Here is an 18889-nt window from a genome sequence, read left to right on the forward strand (position 1 = left end):
AAGGGGAGGAGCTTTTTCAATGTTTTTTTTCTCCTTTTTTTCTTTTATTATTATTATTATTTATTTTTGTATATGCGTGTTTCGTTTTAGTATATAGTATCTTTTTTTTTATTATATATTATATTATTTTCTTCTTTTTTTTTGCTTACAATAACCAGCAGTTTTTTTTAGTAAAAAAAAAAAAAAAAAAAAAAAAACTTGACAAACATTCACGAATAAAAATTTATTTTATTATAAGGTATATGTTATATGTCCATCAACATCTCCCGTAATTAAAATAATAATAATAATAATTGTCTAATAAATATAATTTGTACAAAATATTTGTGCACGTTCAAAGAGAAAAATAATTGTAAAGGAAAAAAAAAGAAAAAAAATTTTGGGGATAATCCTTAATTTTTGAAAGAGAGAGAGAGAGAGAAAAAAGAATAAAACGAACAGGAAACCAGTCCCAGGTGCGAGGGGTAAAATACAAAAGAAACTCATACGAGGATTAAGGTGCTACTTTAGTCTAGGCCCTTTGTCACCTATCAATGTTACAAAAGATTCAAATAAAAGAGAGTGCTTAAGTTAACGCTATAAACTATCTAATATCTATCTATAGGGGATGACCCCTCGTATTTATTAATTGTCCTATGCCCCTGTTAAATGATTTCAGGTTTTCGAATGTTAAATGTGGGTTTCTAGATATTTCCATGTGACTTCTATTCACAACCATTAATATTTTTAGGTTAGAAAACGCGGCATTCAAAAAATTTACTTCTTCAACATGAATCCTTTTATTTTTTTTTTTTTATTTTGTCCTTAACAAACCATTATACTGGGCCTTTACTTTTATTCTTTTTACTCCTCTCTTGTTCTATCCCCCTTCCCTCTCCTCCCCCCCCCGGAAAAAAAACCACACATGAATATAATTTCATATTTGTATTTAACATATACATGTATTACTTGTATTGTCTTATCATCTTTGAAAAAAAAACATACAAATACATGAATTAAATTAAATTTAATTAAAATGATAATAATAATAATAATGATAATAATTTTATGGTTATTTATAAGAGAAAAAAAATGATAAATATCTTTTAAAGGGTTTATAATTTTATTACAGGGAGGTCTGGAAAAAAAAAATTTATTTTGCATTAAAATAAATTAAATTCGCAAAATATATGTTAATGAAGGAAGTTTAATAATAATAATAATAAAAAAAAGGGTTGACATGAAACCTTTGATTTTAAACCTTTATCTCAATCAATATCATATTGTATTCTAATAAAAAAAAAAAAAAAACCTTTTAACGGTTAATTTACATCAATTCCAGCCTTTTTATTTTTTTGTATTGAATTCGGTCCATGTGAAATCTGCAATGTATTTTACATTGTTGCCAATTTTTATTTAAATAGTTCCTTTTTTTTACATCCCTAAATTGTTCTCGAATTAAATTTTTTTTTGGCAACGTTGCATATTTAAACGAGGACACATTAAATTTAAAAAAAAGGTGCGAATTATTTAAATTCAATATAAAATAAGATAAAAAAAAAAAAATAATAATATCGGAGGCAGTGCCGGCCATGTCAAAATGATTTTATGCTCTAAATTAAATATATACATATGTGTAGAATTAGGGTAAACCCTTTAGGGGTTCCTTTCCTTTTAATATTTTAATATTATTATTATTATTATTGTTATTGCTAAAAAAAAAATTGAAAATAAATTTAAAAGTATATGATTTTTGTGTATTACATTATTTGAATAAAAGTAAATCATTTTTTTTTTTTTGCGAGGGAAAAAATCACATATTTTTTTTTTTACACCCTTAAAACGACATTTTTTTTTCTTTCTTCGCCAAAATAAAAAATGAATTTTTTTTTTTTTTTTGTAACAAATGTCGAAGTCATGGATAAATTTTTCTGTTTTTATTGAAAAAAAAAAAAAATTTTTTGTTAATGATTATGAAGTTTCCTACACACATCCTTTTCCTTATTTTTTCCTAATTTTTAATAAAAACGAACGTTCGTTATTATTATTATTAATAATTTTCTAACGAATTCAATGATTGAATGGTAAATAATAAGAAAAAAAAAAAAAAACGGTTAACGGGATGTTGTAAACTTCTTCTTGAGATAACTCAATAAAAGAGTTTATGTTAACAAGGACAATCTGTTATAAGGGATAAAAGGGCAATTTTTCCCTCGATGACTCTTGACAAAGACGCAAACATTTTGGGATAAAAAAAAGGGCTTAAAAACAATTTCCCTAAAAAAAAGAAAAAAAAAATTTTCTTTCCTTTTCTATCTCTCATATTATGTGGCATATCATTCAAAATGACTAAAAATAATGACCGAGCTTATTTACGAACTTCGATACAAAACAATTTTTTTTACGACATCAGAGATTTATTATTATTATTATTATTATGAATTTTATTTTTAATAAAAATTAAAATTTACAAATATTTTCGTTGTTGTTGTTGTTGTTTTTGTGGTTTGTTTTAAAACGAAAAGACATTAATAATTTGGAAAATGAACTTCATCATAAAAAAAGAAAAATTGAATGACATTTAATATTAAAAAATGATAGAATACGAAATATTTGAAATGAAATATTGGAAGAAGAAGAAAAAAAAAATGATTGTCAGATAAATAAATAGAAAATTGATGTGGAAAAAAGAAGACGAAAGAAAGAAAGAAAGAGGATAATAATAATAATAATAATGGAAGTAAAGAATAGAAAAACGAACGGTAATGGAACTGACAGTAGTTTGACGGTAGGGCCTCTAAATACACCTCATTAATGGCAGATTCTCTGATTGAATATTCACGGAAATCTGATAAGAGCTTTTCTCTTTTCAATCATATATTTTCCCTCTCTCTCTTTCACTCACTCTCTCTCTCTCCTTTTATTTGTCGCATTTTATATCATAATATATATATATATCATTCATGTTAACCACGTTTTAAATTATAAAAAACAAAACAAAAACCCCCGCCCCAAACGATTGATAATATGTTTACTTTTATTATTATTATTATTACGAAAAATAATAATAATAATTAATAATGATAATTATTACATAAATATCGGCTTCTTTTTAAAATAAAAAAAAAAAATTTGTTGATTTTTTTTATTAAAAAAAATTTAATAAAAATGCCCTTGAATTGTTACTCGGTAGACATTTTTTGTTTGTTCGTTTGTTATTTTTATTATTGTAATTCATTATTCAATGTTTATGTAAATATATATTTTATTAATTATTATTATTATTATAACAATGTCGGTTCCTTTAATACTTAGTGACAAACGTTTAGTATTGATTTGGATTCCAGGTTTTCAATAGAATTTTCTCTCCTGGAATGAATTTTTCTTTTTCTTTTGGAGCTAACAGATCAAGCACGAGTTGTTCGGATAACAAACAAAAAAATTGTACAGAATCAGATAATGACAAGGTTTTCAAATAGAAACAAAAAAAAAGTGCAACGTCATGGCTGCACTTAGTTATTTGACAGGCAAAACTAATCAAATACTCAACGGTTATTTATTAATATTTGACACTTTCTTTTAGTTTTCACATTCGATACATATATACATACAAATAATCATTTTTCGTTTCTCTTGGATATGCAAAAAGAAATTTTTTTTTTTACTCGTCCCCCCCACACACACACAAAAAAGAAAAAAAGAATGAATGAAAAAATGTATGAATTTGGAACGTAACGTGTTGTTTACCTGTAATGGACAATAAGAAAAAAATATTCAAGTGAAAATCCGCCAAAAAAAAACTTTTTTTTTTTCTTTTTTCTTTTTGGGTAAATATAAATTACTTGAAAGTTTTTCATTGAGTTTTTATTTGAACAATTGTTAAGAAGAAGGAAATTAACTGGAAGAACCCATACTGAGTGCTCTTCAATGTATATTTTCTATAAAAATTCAACCATTCGACACAACAACAAAAAACTGTTAAACGTTTTTCAAAAACTTTTTTTTTTGCGGTTTTTTATTTGACGCCGAAATTTTTTTTTTTAAATCTCACGATAGCATTCGTCAAAAAACAAAAAAAAATTCTGTTAAATTATTATTATTATTATTATTACGTGAATTTCAATCTCTACCTTATTTCATCCCCAATTTTCAATACGATATTTGCAATTCTGATTTTTATTATTACTATTATTATTATTATCGTTAAAAATCAATTGGATTTTATTTATTTGTTAATAAACATAAAATTTGCATTTTTTTTTTGAATCATTAAAATGGGTTTGATAGTAATTTAAATCACGTGACATGGTATTAAAGGTCCCTTAAACACGTGAAACTTTTTTTTTTAACATTATTTTTCGAAAAGAAAATGTTAGTGAAAGTACAAAAAAAAAAATAATAATATAAGGAAAGCATTATTTGCATCGAATATAAATAATAATAATAATAAATAACGAGAGAAAAAAAATGTATAATGAAACATAAACGAGCCGCAACCAGCAGGGTCTTTGACGGGGCCCCACCTAAACCTTTATTTGTATCTAACAAAGGAACAACAATGGAATGTTGCCAACATGGAACCAGATAGTCTGGTACTCATAGACCTGGGGACGCCAGCTGCGTATATACCAAGAAGTACTACCTCAATTTAGAACCTAAATGCCCGATAATAATAATAATAATTTTTCTTATTATTTATTTCACGGCATTGTTTTCATATTACTTTAAAAAATAATCAGAGAATTATTTATGTTGCCATCATAAATTTCTTTTCTTTTTTATATATTAAAATTAAATATTATTTTTTTTATTACATAATAAAATAAGTTATGTAATAACATACATACATAGATCGAATAAGTAATTAATATTTTTTTATTTATAAACGTTTGAAAAAAATTTTTGTGACAACTCAAAAATCTGGCATTGGTAATAAAACATGAATTTTTTTTTTTTTTACAAAAGAAAGAAGAAGAAGAATCAGTCGTACCTTTTTGGTCAAAACCTCAGGTGTTTTTTTTTTTTTTACTTACAAAAGGTGCTAATCTTATTCTTAACAAAAGAAAAAAGAAAAGAAGGACACTAATCTTTTTTTTTTCGTTTTTTGTTTGTCCCTATAGAAAAGGTTTTATTGTCTTTCAAAAAAAGAAAAAAAAATTTTATTTTTATTTTTTCCGGAAACTAAAACTTGTTTTTATTATTATTATTACTGTGTTAAAAATAAAATTTAAAAAATTATTAAACAAATAATTAATTTTTTTTCATTAAATTGTTACAAAAAAAAATTAATAGGAAGAAAGGAGAGAAAAAATACCTGAATACCTATATGAATGTGTGCGTGCGTGCGTGTGCGTGTTTAAAAAAAAAAAAAATATTTTCGGCTCCAAGTTGTCTGGTTCTGGTACCCAAAGAATATAAATAAATACCTGAATGACCTTATTCTTTGATTCTTAACAACTCTCACCTCACATCCCCCTCTATCTCCCCCTCTTTCTTCGTTTTTAACTCACGCACACACACGCACACACCTGAGTCACCTTTTAAAAAAAAAAAAAAAACAAATTCCGATAAACTTGAATATCATTTAATGTTCGTCTTTCAACTATGGATTTATCTGACGTACCTGAAATTTTTTTTTTTTTATTCTTTTTAAATGTCAAAATTAGGGGGTTTTTAATTTTTTTTTTTTTTGATTTGATTAAAGCAGAAGAAATTATACATATGTATATTTTAAACATAATAATAATAATAATAATAATGAGGTGTTTAAACGTTTTTGTCTTAATAAATATTATATTTATTGAATGACCGTTGGTTTGTAAGAAGAATTTATCTTAAAGAATTTCATGAAGAGATTCATTCAAGAAAAAAGAAATTTTTTTTTCAAAAGAGGGTCCCTAAATCCCTACCTACCCTTCCCAGTTTTATTTATTATCTTTTTTTTTTCTCCCTCCACCAAGTTTCACACAGGTGTTCCATTGTCCCAGTCTAAGGGTGGGTCCAACATATTATTGATTCATCACCATTTTTTTTTTTTTTTTCCCGATGATTTTTGTTTATCTTTTGCATTTTTTTGTCAATTGTGAGGCCTTTGGTTTATGCATTCAAGGAATTTCTTTTCTTCACATTCATTCGTTTTCTATATATATTATTATATTTAACTGACCGAATGATGGTGACGTCATCAATTTATTTTCTCTTTATGTTAGGACCACCCGAAAACAAAAACTTCATACACGTATTCATTTATACATTGTTTTAATTAAAATACAAATTACTTATTAATAATAATAATAATAATTAAAACAAACAAACAATTATTTACCGTAAATAAAGGTCAAAGGTTAATGTGTTAATCAATCAATTTATTTATTTTTTTTATTCGTTATTGTTTTTTTTTCTTTTCACGGCACGCATTCAATTTTTTTTTATAAATAAATGAATGAAAAACATTTAACACGGTTGAAAAAAATTGTTATTATTATTATTATTATTATTATTACTTAATTAAAAAAAAAATAAACAAATGAAAGAGAGAGAGAAAGAGATTGTGAAAATAGAATTGAGTGTGTGGTTTAAATATGATAAAAAAAAATTATATTATTATTATTATTTTTATCTGGGATTTGCACATGATTTTCATTGCTTGACTCTTTTTAAATAAAATATAAAAATAGGGTAAAAAATACCAAAATGTTCTTTTGTTAATAATAATAATAATATTGTTGTTGTTATAAGTTTTTTTCTATCGGAGTTAATTCAAGGCTAAACTAAATGCAAACTCATCCACTCCTCTTTTGATTTTTTTTTTTTCGTGTTTTTTTTTCTTCTTCTTCTTCTTCATATTCATCTTCATCTTCGGGTGCATACGCAAACAACAATAATAACAACAACAACCAAAAAAATTTCAAGAGTTTACATAGAAGATGAAAAATATATAAAAAAAAGTTTCTTATATGATTGCATTCATGAATTGCAGTGTAAAAGATTAAAAGATTTTCAAATAACCGTTAAATTATTATTATTATTAATATTAAAAAAAATACTCACGAGTTGTGTCTCTATATTGAATTTTTAACAAGGAAGAATTCTTAAAGTACCTGAAAATAAAAAAAAAAAAAAATGTATCAGATTATTAAAAAGTTTTTTTCTATTTTAAAAAAAATAAAATGACAAGAGAAAAGGTTTAAATAAAAAATGGTTTTTAAATTTACAACTTTAAAAAAAAAAAGAAAGGACATTTTTATTCTTTTCTTTTTTTTAAAAAAAAAAAAAACTTTCTGTTTGCAATTTATAGAGACAGGACAGAAAGAGAGAGAGAGAGAGAAGGACAAACAAATTCGGCTACTTAAATTGGTTTATTACTCTGGCGCTCAATAACAACAATAATATCTCTCTCTCTCTCTCTTCTATAAATTATTTTAAACTTTTTAAATTTTTTATTTATAAAGTTGTTGTTTTGTGTTCTGGTTGTAAATATTTTTTCAAACAAACAAAAACATTTTCTTTTTTTATAAAGAAAAAAAGGGAAATATTCATGTGTAAAAACATGATTGTGTTTGTTGGTCGGTTTGTCGGTCGGTGTTTGTTTGAACCTAAAAAATAAGTAAAAAAATTAATTTTTTTTTTTTTTTTTAACATTTTGTTTTTTTTTTATTGTTTTACCTGTTTTACTTAGATTTAGAAAAAACGTTACCTGTCTCATTTATCGAATATATTTACATTAATTTAGCCAATATAATAAAAATTTTTTTTATTGGTGTAACCGGTGACGAATTTATGACTTTGAGGAAAACTATATATAAAAGCGGGTTATAAATTTAAAATTTTAGACAATAAAACAAAAAAAAAAAAAAAATGTGACAAAGACGATTCTATCCCAATATATTGACATTTGAGCTTTTATTTTTTTTCAACCAAAAATAGATTTGATTCTTTTGTTTAAATACCGACAAAGGACATTTTATGTGTCCCAAATCGACCTCAAACCATAATAGCAACAACAACAAAAAAAATTCGTTTATTTTTAATAAAATCACGGAATAAAAAAATATTAATAATAATAATGATAAAACAAAACATTTAAAAGAATAATATCACGTGTGTGTTTGTGTGTGTGTATTATTTTGAGAATTAGCATTAAAAATCAAAAATAAACGAATCAAAAAAAAAAATCCAAAGAATAAAACCGATATCGATTATAAAAAAAGTTTTTTTGTTGTCCTCGTTTCTCTTCATATTTTTTTTTTTTTTTGTTGTTGAGAAAAGAAGAAAAGAAAAACTTATTCTTCAGGGGAAACCATCAGAATTGTAGTGACAAGAGTGATACTAAACTTCTTTTGAAAATTTTCAATGTATTGTTGGATTGAAGAATGGGGACAACGGGGATAAGAGACGTGTGTGTGACATTTTTGAGATCCGAACCAAATTCAGTTTTATTTATTTTTAATCAAGCAGAAATCATTTTCATTGTAGTCTGAACTGGATTTAACCAGTGGGTTTTGTATTGCCATTGAGGTAATCTCTCTTTCTCTCTCTCTCTCTCTCTTTTTTTTTTGGTGGGAATTAAGGTGATGAACCAGTAGTCAATATCCTTTTTTTTTTCTATATAACCAACGTATAATAAAATTTGCACATTTTTTTTTTTTTTATTATTAATTTATATATATATATATACATGTGCCCGTCTGTGAAATAACGTTTTACCGTTTTAATACACAAAACAGACTACAATAATAATAATAATAAAGGTGAATCGTATGTATTATTATTATTTATAAAGTTCAATATGATCATTATTATCTGTTTTAACGGATTGATATATATTTATAATTAAGGTTAAACGTGATTTAAAATATATCGGTATAAAACACGTTTATTTATCTTTTAAAAAAAAAAAAACAAAATGGAATCTGTTGTCACGCATGAAACAATAAAAAAAAAAAATTTTCTCAAAGAGAGGGAGGGAGAATGTTAATAGAATCGTGATTATAACAACAGAATTTAAAATAATAATATTTATTATTAATTTTTTTCTTAATCGATAAAAAATCATTGACATTTTATTATTATTATTATTTTAAAAAATGTGTTTAATAGGTAGTTTATTTAATCAAATAATTTTTAAAAGCGGGAGGTATCTAATAACAAAAGTAAACAGGTATTAGGTGTGTGTGTACCTAAAAGTAAACATTTTCTAACAAATTTTAACAGCTTCTGTTACTTCCCTCCCCTCCCTCGCCTTTTTTGGTGACAAAATCTTTGTTTGTGGACATAAATAAAAGTAAAAATATGAAATCATTTCCGTGTATTTAAATAAAAAAATAGAAATTTGATATAAAAGTTTATAACGGGGTTGAAAAAGAAAAGAAAAAAAGGTTGAGAAGAATTGAATTTAAATCTGCCATATTGCTGAAATCCTTGCGGGAAAAAAAAAAAAAAATTTTTATTGTAAAAGAAATAAAAGAGGAAGAAGATAAAATAAAAGGAGAATTATTTTACGTTGACTCAAAATGTTGGGATATAATCATCGTTTTGTATCTGTTTGATGAAAATTGATTGTGCAGAAACAATGTTTACTAGGGGGTTGTTTTCTCACTTACCCCCGTAAATATTTTTTTTTTAACGTTAATAATACGCGTTTAAAAAAAAAATAAATCAATAAAGATTTTTTTTTTTATTTATTTTTTCTGCGGAGAGAGAGAGAAAACAATCAATCTCCGTTTATTGTTTTTAATTTTTTTTTTTTTATTAAGAAAAAATAAATAAATAAACATATTTATTATTTATATTTTTTTTTAAATTTATACGTTTAAATAAATAAAAAAAAAAGTAAAATAAAGGCTAAATGTAGGATTAAAAATGAAATGATGAAGTAGTGGGAGTGAAGTATGAAGAACGCACACACACACACAACAACAACAATGGCATCACTCGTGAGGCATTGTTAATATAAGAGAACAATAAGAGCCATTGTCAAAATGAAACAATAGGACATCGACCAACGACCAAACACTCAATGGTAAGGTCAAAGGAAAAACCGTTTAGATTAACCCATGTTTTTCCTATTTTTCTCCGAATTTTTTCTCTCTTTCTGCACAATAAATAAATTTCAATTCAATTCGTTTTTTTTTTTTTGGGTTTGGTGTTAAAAAATAAAAATGTCGACATTTTATTGCTATTTATACGGGATACGCACCCACCCCCCGAATTGAAAAACAATAATTAATTTTATATGATAATTAAAACGAGTGAATGGGGGGAAGGTGCGGGGAGTGTGTGTGTTTGTATTTATATATATGTTACGTAGATTTATCGTCATCAATAATAATAATTTAAAAAAAAAAAAAATTACAAAATAAAAAAATTTCGTTCGGGGTAAAACTCGTTAAGTGAACTCAATAAACGACGCACTATTTATTATTATTATTATTAAAGATTTGCAATGGGGTCATTAAAAAAATTTTTTTAAATGTAATTTTTTATAATCTTGAACTCGAGTAAAATAAAGAGGTTTTTTTTTTTTAAGAGCTCTTATTCTGGTTTTAAAAATTAAAAAACTTATTATTATTATTATTACTGCGCATTGTAAATTTTTTTTCTTTATTAATGAAATTAAAAAAAAAAAAATTTAGGTTGCAATCAAATGACGTTTTTCTTGTTTTTTTTCCATTACTTTGCAAAATTTAAATTTACAATTAAAGGCAATAAAAAAAATGAGGGGGAGAGAGAGAGAAAATTTGTAAGAATTCTCTCTCTTAGGTTACAAGTTAAATTTTATAAATTTAAAAATGTCCGATTCATATATATTTTAAATTTGCATTTATATATATAAATATAAAAATAGTTTTTTTTTCAGACAATGGCTCCTCGTTGTCTAAGAATTAAAAAAAAATTTTTTTTTTTGGGAGTCTGGCTGGATGTTTGAATGTAAGGTGAAGGCGATGGGCCCTCCTACGGTGATTCTTATTAAAATGGGGTGTTTGACGACCTGTGGGGATCACACATATAAATATATTTATACCTCGTAACCAAAACAAAAAAAAATTTTATGCTTTTTATTTGCTATGACCAAATATTAAAAAAAATTTTTTATGGCAAGAATTTTAAATAGTTACCATTTCTTCTCACAAAATCCTTTTGGTTTTTTAGAGAAATCTATAGTAATTATTAATAATAATAATAAGTAAATGAAAATTCATAAGTAAAGGTGTTCAATCAATTTAAATCGATTTGTTAAAGAGGGTTTGAAAAAAAAAACCGTCCGTCCGTCCGTTCGCTCGTTCGTTCGCTCGCTTGGGGATTCAACACAAAAGTGGGAAATAATTAAAAATTGAATGGGGATTTTTTTTTTTTTTTATTTTTCACTCGTAGCGTACAACCACCCTTTTAATGTGTGAGATCTTATATTACAATGTTTTAATAATCATTCATTGGCAATACGTGAAACAATATGCTGTTTGTTGATGACTCCCCCCTCGTAAAAATCTCGTTTGTCAGAAATCGTATTTATATTTAGGGTTGAATACACATATTCATGGTTGAATTGTAATATTCGCATTTATTACTTATTATTATTATTATTATTATTGAATTTATGAAAAAAAAAATCTTTTTTTTAAATTAAAGTTAAAAGTTGGGATTTTTTTCTTTCTTTCTTTATTGTCAATTAATTAATTGAAGAAAAAAAATATAAACACACAGGTAAGGACATTATTATTATTATTATTATTATTATTAAATTTGGAGGAAAAAAAACACGTGTGGTTGTGACCTTTTGTAAAAATCGCGCCTAAGATTAAAAAAAAAAAATCATAAACAAACCGGGAAAAGTCTATTTTGAAAGGCAACCAATTATTTTGATAAATATATTTGCTTCCTGTATCGATCTTCCGCCGCCCATTTCTCTTTTTAAATTCTCTCTTTTGCTATTCCTAATGCTTTCTCTCTTTTCCTTTTCTTCTTTCTCCCTTTTTTTTTTTTTTGTTGTTGCCTATTCTTATTTCACCCTTTTGTATTCCCTATTTTCTTTTCCTTTTCAATTTTTATGTATATACAAAACCACTCCAAATGGAAACATATTCTGCATTTATTTCATTATTATTGTTGTTGTTATTTCTTTTATCTCCTTTTTTTATCCCACCATGTTGACTATATTTTTTCAAATTCATCCGTAGGAAAAAAAAGGAACGGATTTTTTTTTTTTTTGTTATGCCCTTCCGCCTACGCGACGTTTTTTTTTTTTTTTTAAAAATCAATAACGCGTTTTCGTTAACATTAAAACTTTTAAGTACAATAAAAAAAAAAAAAAAATTTTTGATTTTTAACACAAGAAGAAAATATTCATAATTTTTAATTTCCAAAAAAAATTAAAACATGGATGATGTAATTATATTAATAACAGAAAAAAAATAAATAAAAAAAATTTAAATTCTAACAATAAAGAAAAGTTTTTATTATTTGTGAAATTTTAATATTATTATTATTGTTATTGATTATTTTCTATGAGAAAATATAAACTTTTTCCATTAATTAAACATATTAATATAACATTTATTAAAAAAAAAAATTATTATTTAAATATAACAAATGTTACTATCATGCAGATTATCATTATTATAGTAAACATATTAATAGTAATATTTTAAATTATAAAATTGACTCCCCTCCCTCCCTCCCCCCGTAAAATACTCAGAGCTATCTTTTTTTTTAAACAATTCTAGTGTGGTATCAATTATTAAATGATATTTTTTTATTATTAAAAAAATTATTTATTTATTAAGTTTTTATTATTATTTTTTTATTCATTCATTCATTCGCAATAATAATAAATTTTATTTAAAAATCAAAATTGATTTTTTCAACCCCCTTTTTTTTATTACACCCTGTTAACACGTTTATATGAAAAATATATAACTCAAAAATTCAAATAAAAAAAGTAAAAAATATTTGTAATGATAAATCATTTAAATGTGGGTGTGGGGGAGGTGGGGAGGGGGCTTGGATTAATAAATAATTTCAATTGTGGTCATATAAAAACAATCCCAGGGAAAATTTTACAAGAGATTTTATTGTTTAGAAACATTTTATATAGATTTAATCTTTTTTTTCAGATTTTCAAAACATTCATGAGAAACTACAGAAGAAAAGGAAAAAAAATTAAAATTTTTCAAAATGGCGAAATATTTAAAAAAATTTCGTATACGATTACTGTCGAGAGAAAAAAGAATTATTTAAGTACATATAATTATAATATTAAAAACAAAAAAAATTACGTTTTTTTTACATAAATATATATATATATGTACACATAAATTCTGCCGGATATTATTAATATAATAATAAATTACAGGTATTATATCTATTAATAATAATAATAATATAATAAACAATAATTATAATACAACAGGAATAGGTCTCCTTAATTTTTCAAGGGTTACATCATCCTCCCCGTCCAAAACTGAACCATTGAATATAAAACCTTTTTTTTCATTTAAAGTTTTCAGTGAAATTTTTTGTTTATCTTCAAAAAACATTGGAGGGGGCAACAAAAAAGGTGAAACCGGTGTCGAATGATACTGAAAAAATTTCCTTGATGAAGAAGAATTTTCCGAATACAGAGATGGAGGTGAAAATGAATTGGCAGAAGCCGAGTTGGTCGTGGAAGAGTCTGTTTGCTCGGTGATTTTTTGATCCTGATTAAAGCTCGTTATTTGACCGGAAACGATTTTCGAAAGATGAAATGCGTCCAAAGCCGTATTGAAATACGTTGATAGGGAAGAATGATCCGAAGGTTGAGATTTGAAAGGTGCAAAGTATGGAAAAGCGTAATTCTGAACCGCGTCGGGCGATTTGCTTTGTTTTTGCTGCTGACACGTTTTGGGTTTACGTCGAGGTTTGTATTTGTAACCCGGATGTTCTATCATGTGTGTGACTCTCAGTCTCTTTGCCTCGTCGATATACGGTCGCTTTTCTATTTCCGTAAGTAATTTCCACTCGGCACCAAGTCTTTTAGATATTTCCGAATTGTGCATTTTCGGATTGTCGAGGGCTATTTTCCGCCTTTGAATTCTTGACCATACCATGAAAGCGTTCATCGGTCTTTTTATGTGAGCCACCTCACTTTGGGACAGGGTATCGTGACTCGGTTCTATCCGTATACCGAATAGATATTCGTTAGACATGTTCCACGTCCGACGACGCAGGTCACGCACAAAAATTCACAATAAACACATAAACATTATCATTTGTGATAAGACGGCCGTGATGTGTAAATTGGTTGCTACTACTACTACTCGCTCAGGTAGACTTTATCAGACTGAGAGGAAAAGCTTGACGAAAGTTCGAGAAGAAAGAAAGGGTGGAGCTCTCGGCGTTCTGCCTACGCACCAATCATTAAAAAGATTTTTTTTTAAACTCCGCCTTTTTTCTCCCCCCATCCCTCGATTCTTGTTAACATTTCCTACGTGTTTTTAAAATAACACACACACACACATACACACACGCATACACATACGCAAGCACACATATATGTATGTATGTATATGAATTTACATATGTATAATACATACATGTATTCGATGGAATTTGCCATTCGACTAATCGTTAAACAATCATTGTATAAAATTCCAATGGAAAATATATAAAATTTTCATACTTTTCATCTATTTTTTTTTTCTCATTAATGGTATTTTTAAAGAAATTTAATTTTTCCATACAGATTATTGATAAGTTATGAAAAAAAAGTAATTCGTGTAGGACCAAATAAGGAAAAATCATAAAATTTAAAAAACCCCCCCAAAAAAAAAATTTGACAATAATATTTGGACAATTGACGTAACCGAAAAAAAAATCCAAGTTTAACCCGTTATTGATTATTAAAAACTAAATAAAAATATTTCATAATAACAATTCAGATTAATTAAATAAATAGGATGCCTAAAAAAAAAAGCATACCTGAGTCGGTTAAAAGAAAAACAGTATAAAATTAATTAAATTAAAAACCAATTAGAAATTAAAAAAAAAAAATTAACGACGTGTAATTTTTTTTTCTTTTTGTTTCACCCTCGTTTATTTTTTAAAAAAATTTTACCCTAAATTTAACTATTGAACGAGATCTCGAGGGTCACTCAAGTACTCAGAAAAGTTTAAAAAACAATCAGCAGGTCTCTTTAAAAAAAAAAAAAAAGGGAGAAATTATATTATTAAGTGGTGGTCCAGAGGCTGTAACATAACATCAATCAATTTCTTATCCCACGGTAATTAATATTATTATTTAACATAAAAAAAAAAACATATTCATTCAATTATTTTATGGTTGAATTATCATTAACTATTATTCAAAAATATGCACATGTCCTTATATACTTTTTTATACATTATATTGAAGTTGAAAAAAAAAAAAACAGTAAATTTAAAAAGGAAATAAAAAAAAAGGAAAATAAGAAAATTGATTTTTGTCTGGGAAATCCATTTATTACTATAGTAAATAGTTAAAAAAATAAATAGGTGGTAATAAAAGGTAAAAGATAGCCTTGCTGACGACTTGTTATGTTTCTCGGGGGACCTAAAATCCATTTAATTTACATATTACCTGAAAATGCTTTCAATAATTAATGTGATGTGAAAAACTCATTCAAATCCTTTCATCACATTTTATTTATTTTCATTTATTGATTTTTTAACATTTAAAAAAATAAATAAATTATTTAAAAATTTTTTTTTCGTTTGTTCGGTTCAATCAACGATTTTTGCGTGCGATACCAATTACATAAGAATTAAAAAAATATCATTATTATTATTAATAATTTTTTTTTTCATCAGTTTTTGGCATTTTTTTTTTTTTTAAATATGTCGAAGTGGCGCCTCATTCTAGGAAAAAAAAAAAAATCTCGACTGTTTAAATGTGAATGGAAGTGACAGATATTAAAAAAGATTTTTTTTTCACACTGCCACCCTCACCCCCACTCCACCCACCCCCTCTTTGGAAAATTCCTCATATCAAAAGGCATTTTCCCTTCTGTTTGCATTAACTTTCATGTTCTGGACGTGTTTGTGTCATAAAAACAAAATTCAATACAAATTTAGAATTAAGATTCCATTTGAAAAAAATCTTTTAAAATACTATTTTAAGTGTTTTTATTTTAAAAAACCTGCGGGGGAGGTAGGGGGTGGGGGTGGATTTACGATTAAATTTTTTAATGTGATGAGAAAAATAATAAATAAATAAATAAATATGTAAAATTATCAGGAAATAATAATTATCATTTTACCCCCTCAAAAAAAAAAAAATATTTGTAAAAGTTTTAGGGGTCCTTAACCCCCCACTAATAATAATAATAATAATACTAAAATTTTGTTTTTCCACGTTTTTTTCCTTTTGCATTACTTGTTAATCATTAAAAATTAAAAAGAGGAAGATTGAAGTGAGTTTTTTTTTATTAAAATTGTTAATTTTTAACATAAAAACTTAACGGAATGGTGCACAAATAAAAAAGGGGAAAAAAAAGGTTGCTGTAGCAGCCCAAGAAAAATCTCCCCTCCCCCCTTCTTTTTTTTTTTGTTCTACGAATTTCCATTTTATTAAAATTTTATTCACTTTTTTTTTTCAACAACTTATTAGACGACAGATTTTATAAATTTTAATTATTTATTATTATTATTATTTAATTGATGTTTTTTTAATTAGTTTGAGTATAATTATTAATAATCATAATAATAATTATTATTTTTTTATTTGTTTATTGTAAATTAATTTTTATTAGAAAATTAACTTTAAAAAAAAAATTATTTTCGTTTGATTTAATTTAAATACTACTCGTCGTGTATACAATAGAAAAAAAATTTAATAATAATAATAATAGGAAATGATTGTTCGAGTAAACAAACGGAAAATGTCCTAATAATATTAAAAATGTTATAAAATAAATAAATAAATAAATAAAAGAAAATTTTTATGGTGAAAATCGTAAATCATTTTTTAATCACAGATTTATTACTTTTTTTATAGTATATCAAAAAGAGAGAGAAAGAGAGAAAACTATTTTTAATTATATTTTTACCAATAAAAATTTAATAATTAAATTTTAGGGTAAAAAAAATAAAATAATAATAATAATTTTATTGTCGCGGATAGGGAAAGAGAGGCAAATTTGAAATCAATTGATCCCCCCCCTCAAAAAAAAAAAAAATCATTTCATCATTTTTAATATGGCTTCCGTTTTGTGTGTGTCTGTTTATTGATATTATTAATTATTATAATAATATTAAATAATAGTAATTAATGTTATTACGTCACAAAGAAACATTAAAAAAAAAATTGAATAGGTGGGAAAAAATAATTTATTTTTTCCTTTTTATTCAATTTTATTGTGTTTTTTTTTTTACAATAAATTAAACAAAATCCGATTGATGACTTCACTGTTTTTTTTTTTTTTGAATAAATATCAATTTCCTTTGGCATTGTTAGGACACAAAATCTAATTTTTTCCTTTGTTGTGTGAAGCTGCAGGTAAATCTTTTTAGCACTTGTGACGCTTCCTATTTTATTTTATTTGTTTTTTTTTTATTTTAGATAGAAACGGAAGCCCAATAAAACGTTTTTTTTTTTTTTTCTATTACTTTTTATTTATAAATACACATCATATCTGTGTGTGTGTGTGTGTGTGCGTGCGCGCCTTTTTTTTAAAGTGAAAAATAATAATTAAATTTTCTTTTTTTGATAGATTCAATCATTTTTCATAAAGAAAAATTATTAAATTTCATGCTTATTTTGTGGATTAATTTAAAGTTTAATTTTAACAAATATTACTTTTAAAAAAAAAAAAATTAATAAACCGTGTGTTTATATAGTTTTAAAAAAAACCGTTAATTAAAAGATTTTTTTTTTTTTAATTAAATATATAAAATATTTTCTTTACCTTAAATTAAACGAAGAGCGATCACAAAATAAAACACAACTTTGGCTTGTTAAAACAGTTATGAATATAATTTACAACAAACAGAGACACCTATCGGAAATACGATTAAACTAAATTTAAAAACACATTGTAGATGTCGCTGTTTATCAAATTTTTCTTTTTTTTTTAATTTTAAATTTAAATTTAGTAAATAGAAACCCCATTTTCCATCATTTTTTACATTTTATTTTTAATAGTAATATTAATAAATAAATTTTTGTTTAGATATTAAAATTTTACTATTTTGTATTTTATAAAGTGATGTATGAGATAAGTTTTCAGCGGATTAATACACGTAATATTGTTTATTGAGTTAGTATGAATTTTAGGTCCACTTTAAGCCTCAATAGGGCTAAAACTTACTAGATCACTAGTAATGTTTAGCTAATGATGAGTATGTGAGATGATCTTACATGAATTATATCTCGCGCCTTCGACTTACTTTTGTAAGCAGGAGGATTTCTGAATTTGGGGTTTATATTTTTTATATAAATAGCTATCATAGGTGAAAAACATAGAATCCTGGTTTTAATGTCATAGAGAAAGTAAAACGGACTTTTAGTCTCTAATAAATTGATAATAAAAATCTACAAGATTTGGCAAAATTTTAAAATACACCACAACATTCATAGATTTTATTAACGAACCAATTAGTAAAAAACAAATTTAATCCATAGTAATAAATATTATTATTATTATCATCTACTTAGTTTAATTAGAAAAGATTTAAAGTATGCATTTAACCGCATAAGGTAAAGTTGTAACAATTATTGATTTGTTTTGATATAAAAATATTAAATTAGTTTTATATGTCAACTTAATTTTGGTTAAAACCACTTCCGGTGGAAATTTTGTAAATTAATAAAATTTTTCCCCTTTACACCTATTTATTTGAATAACATATTTAATTTTAAAATAAAACAAAAAATTTTTATGCCGTTTTAAAAAGTGTT

General features: G+C 25.0%; 1 protein-coding gene across 1 annotated transcript; it reads right to left on the bottom strand.

The window, feature by feature from the left end:
- Nucleotides 1-13333: 13333 nt before the first annotated feature.
- Nucleotides 13334-14162, bottom strand: Phum_PHUM136210 (transcription factor Sox-3, putative; the record flags this gene model as incomplete). The annotated part of the gene is made up of 2 exons (XM_002424514.1): nucleotides 13334-13339; nucleotides 13383-14162. The coding sequence occupies 2 exons, from the start codon at nucleotides 14160-14162 to the stop codon at nucleotides 13334-13336; spliced, it is 786 nt and encodes a 261-aa protein (XP_002424559.1).
- Between the last annotated feature and the right edge of the window lie 4727 nt (nucleotides 14163-18889).

The sequence above is a fragment of the Pediculus humanus genome, genomic scaffold (genome assembly GCF_000006295.1).
Source record: "Pediculus humanus corporis 1103172107481 genomic scaffold, whole genome shotgun sequence".
NCBI lineage: Eukaryota > Metazoa > Arthropoda > Insecta > Psocodea > Pediculidae > Pediculus > Pediculus humanus.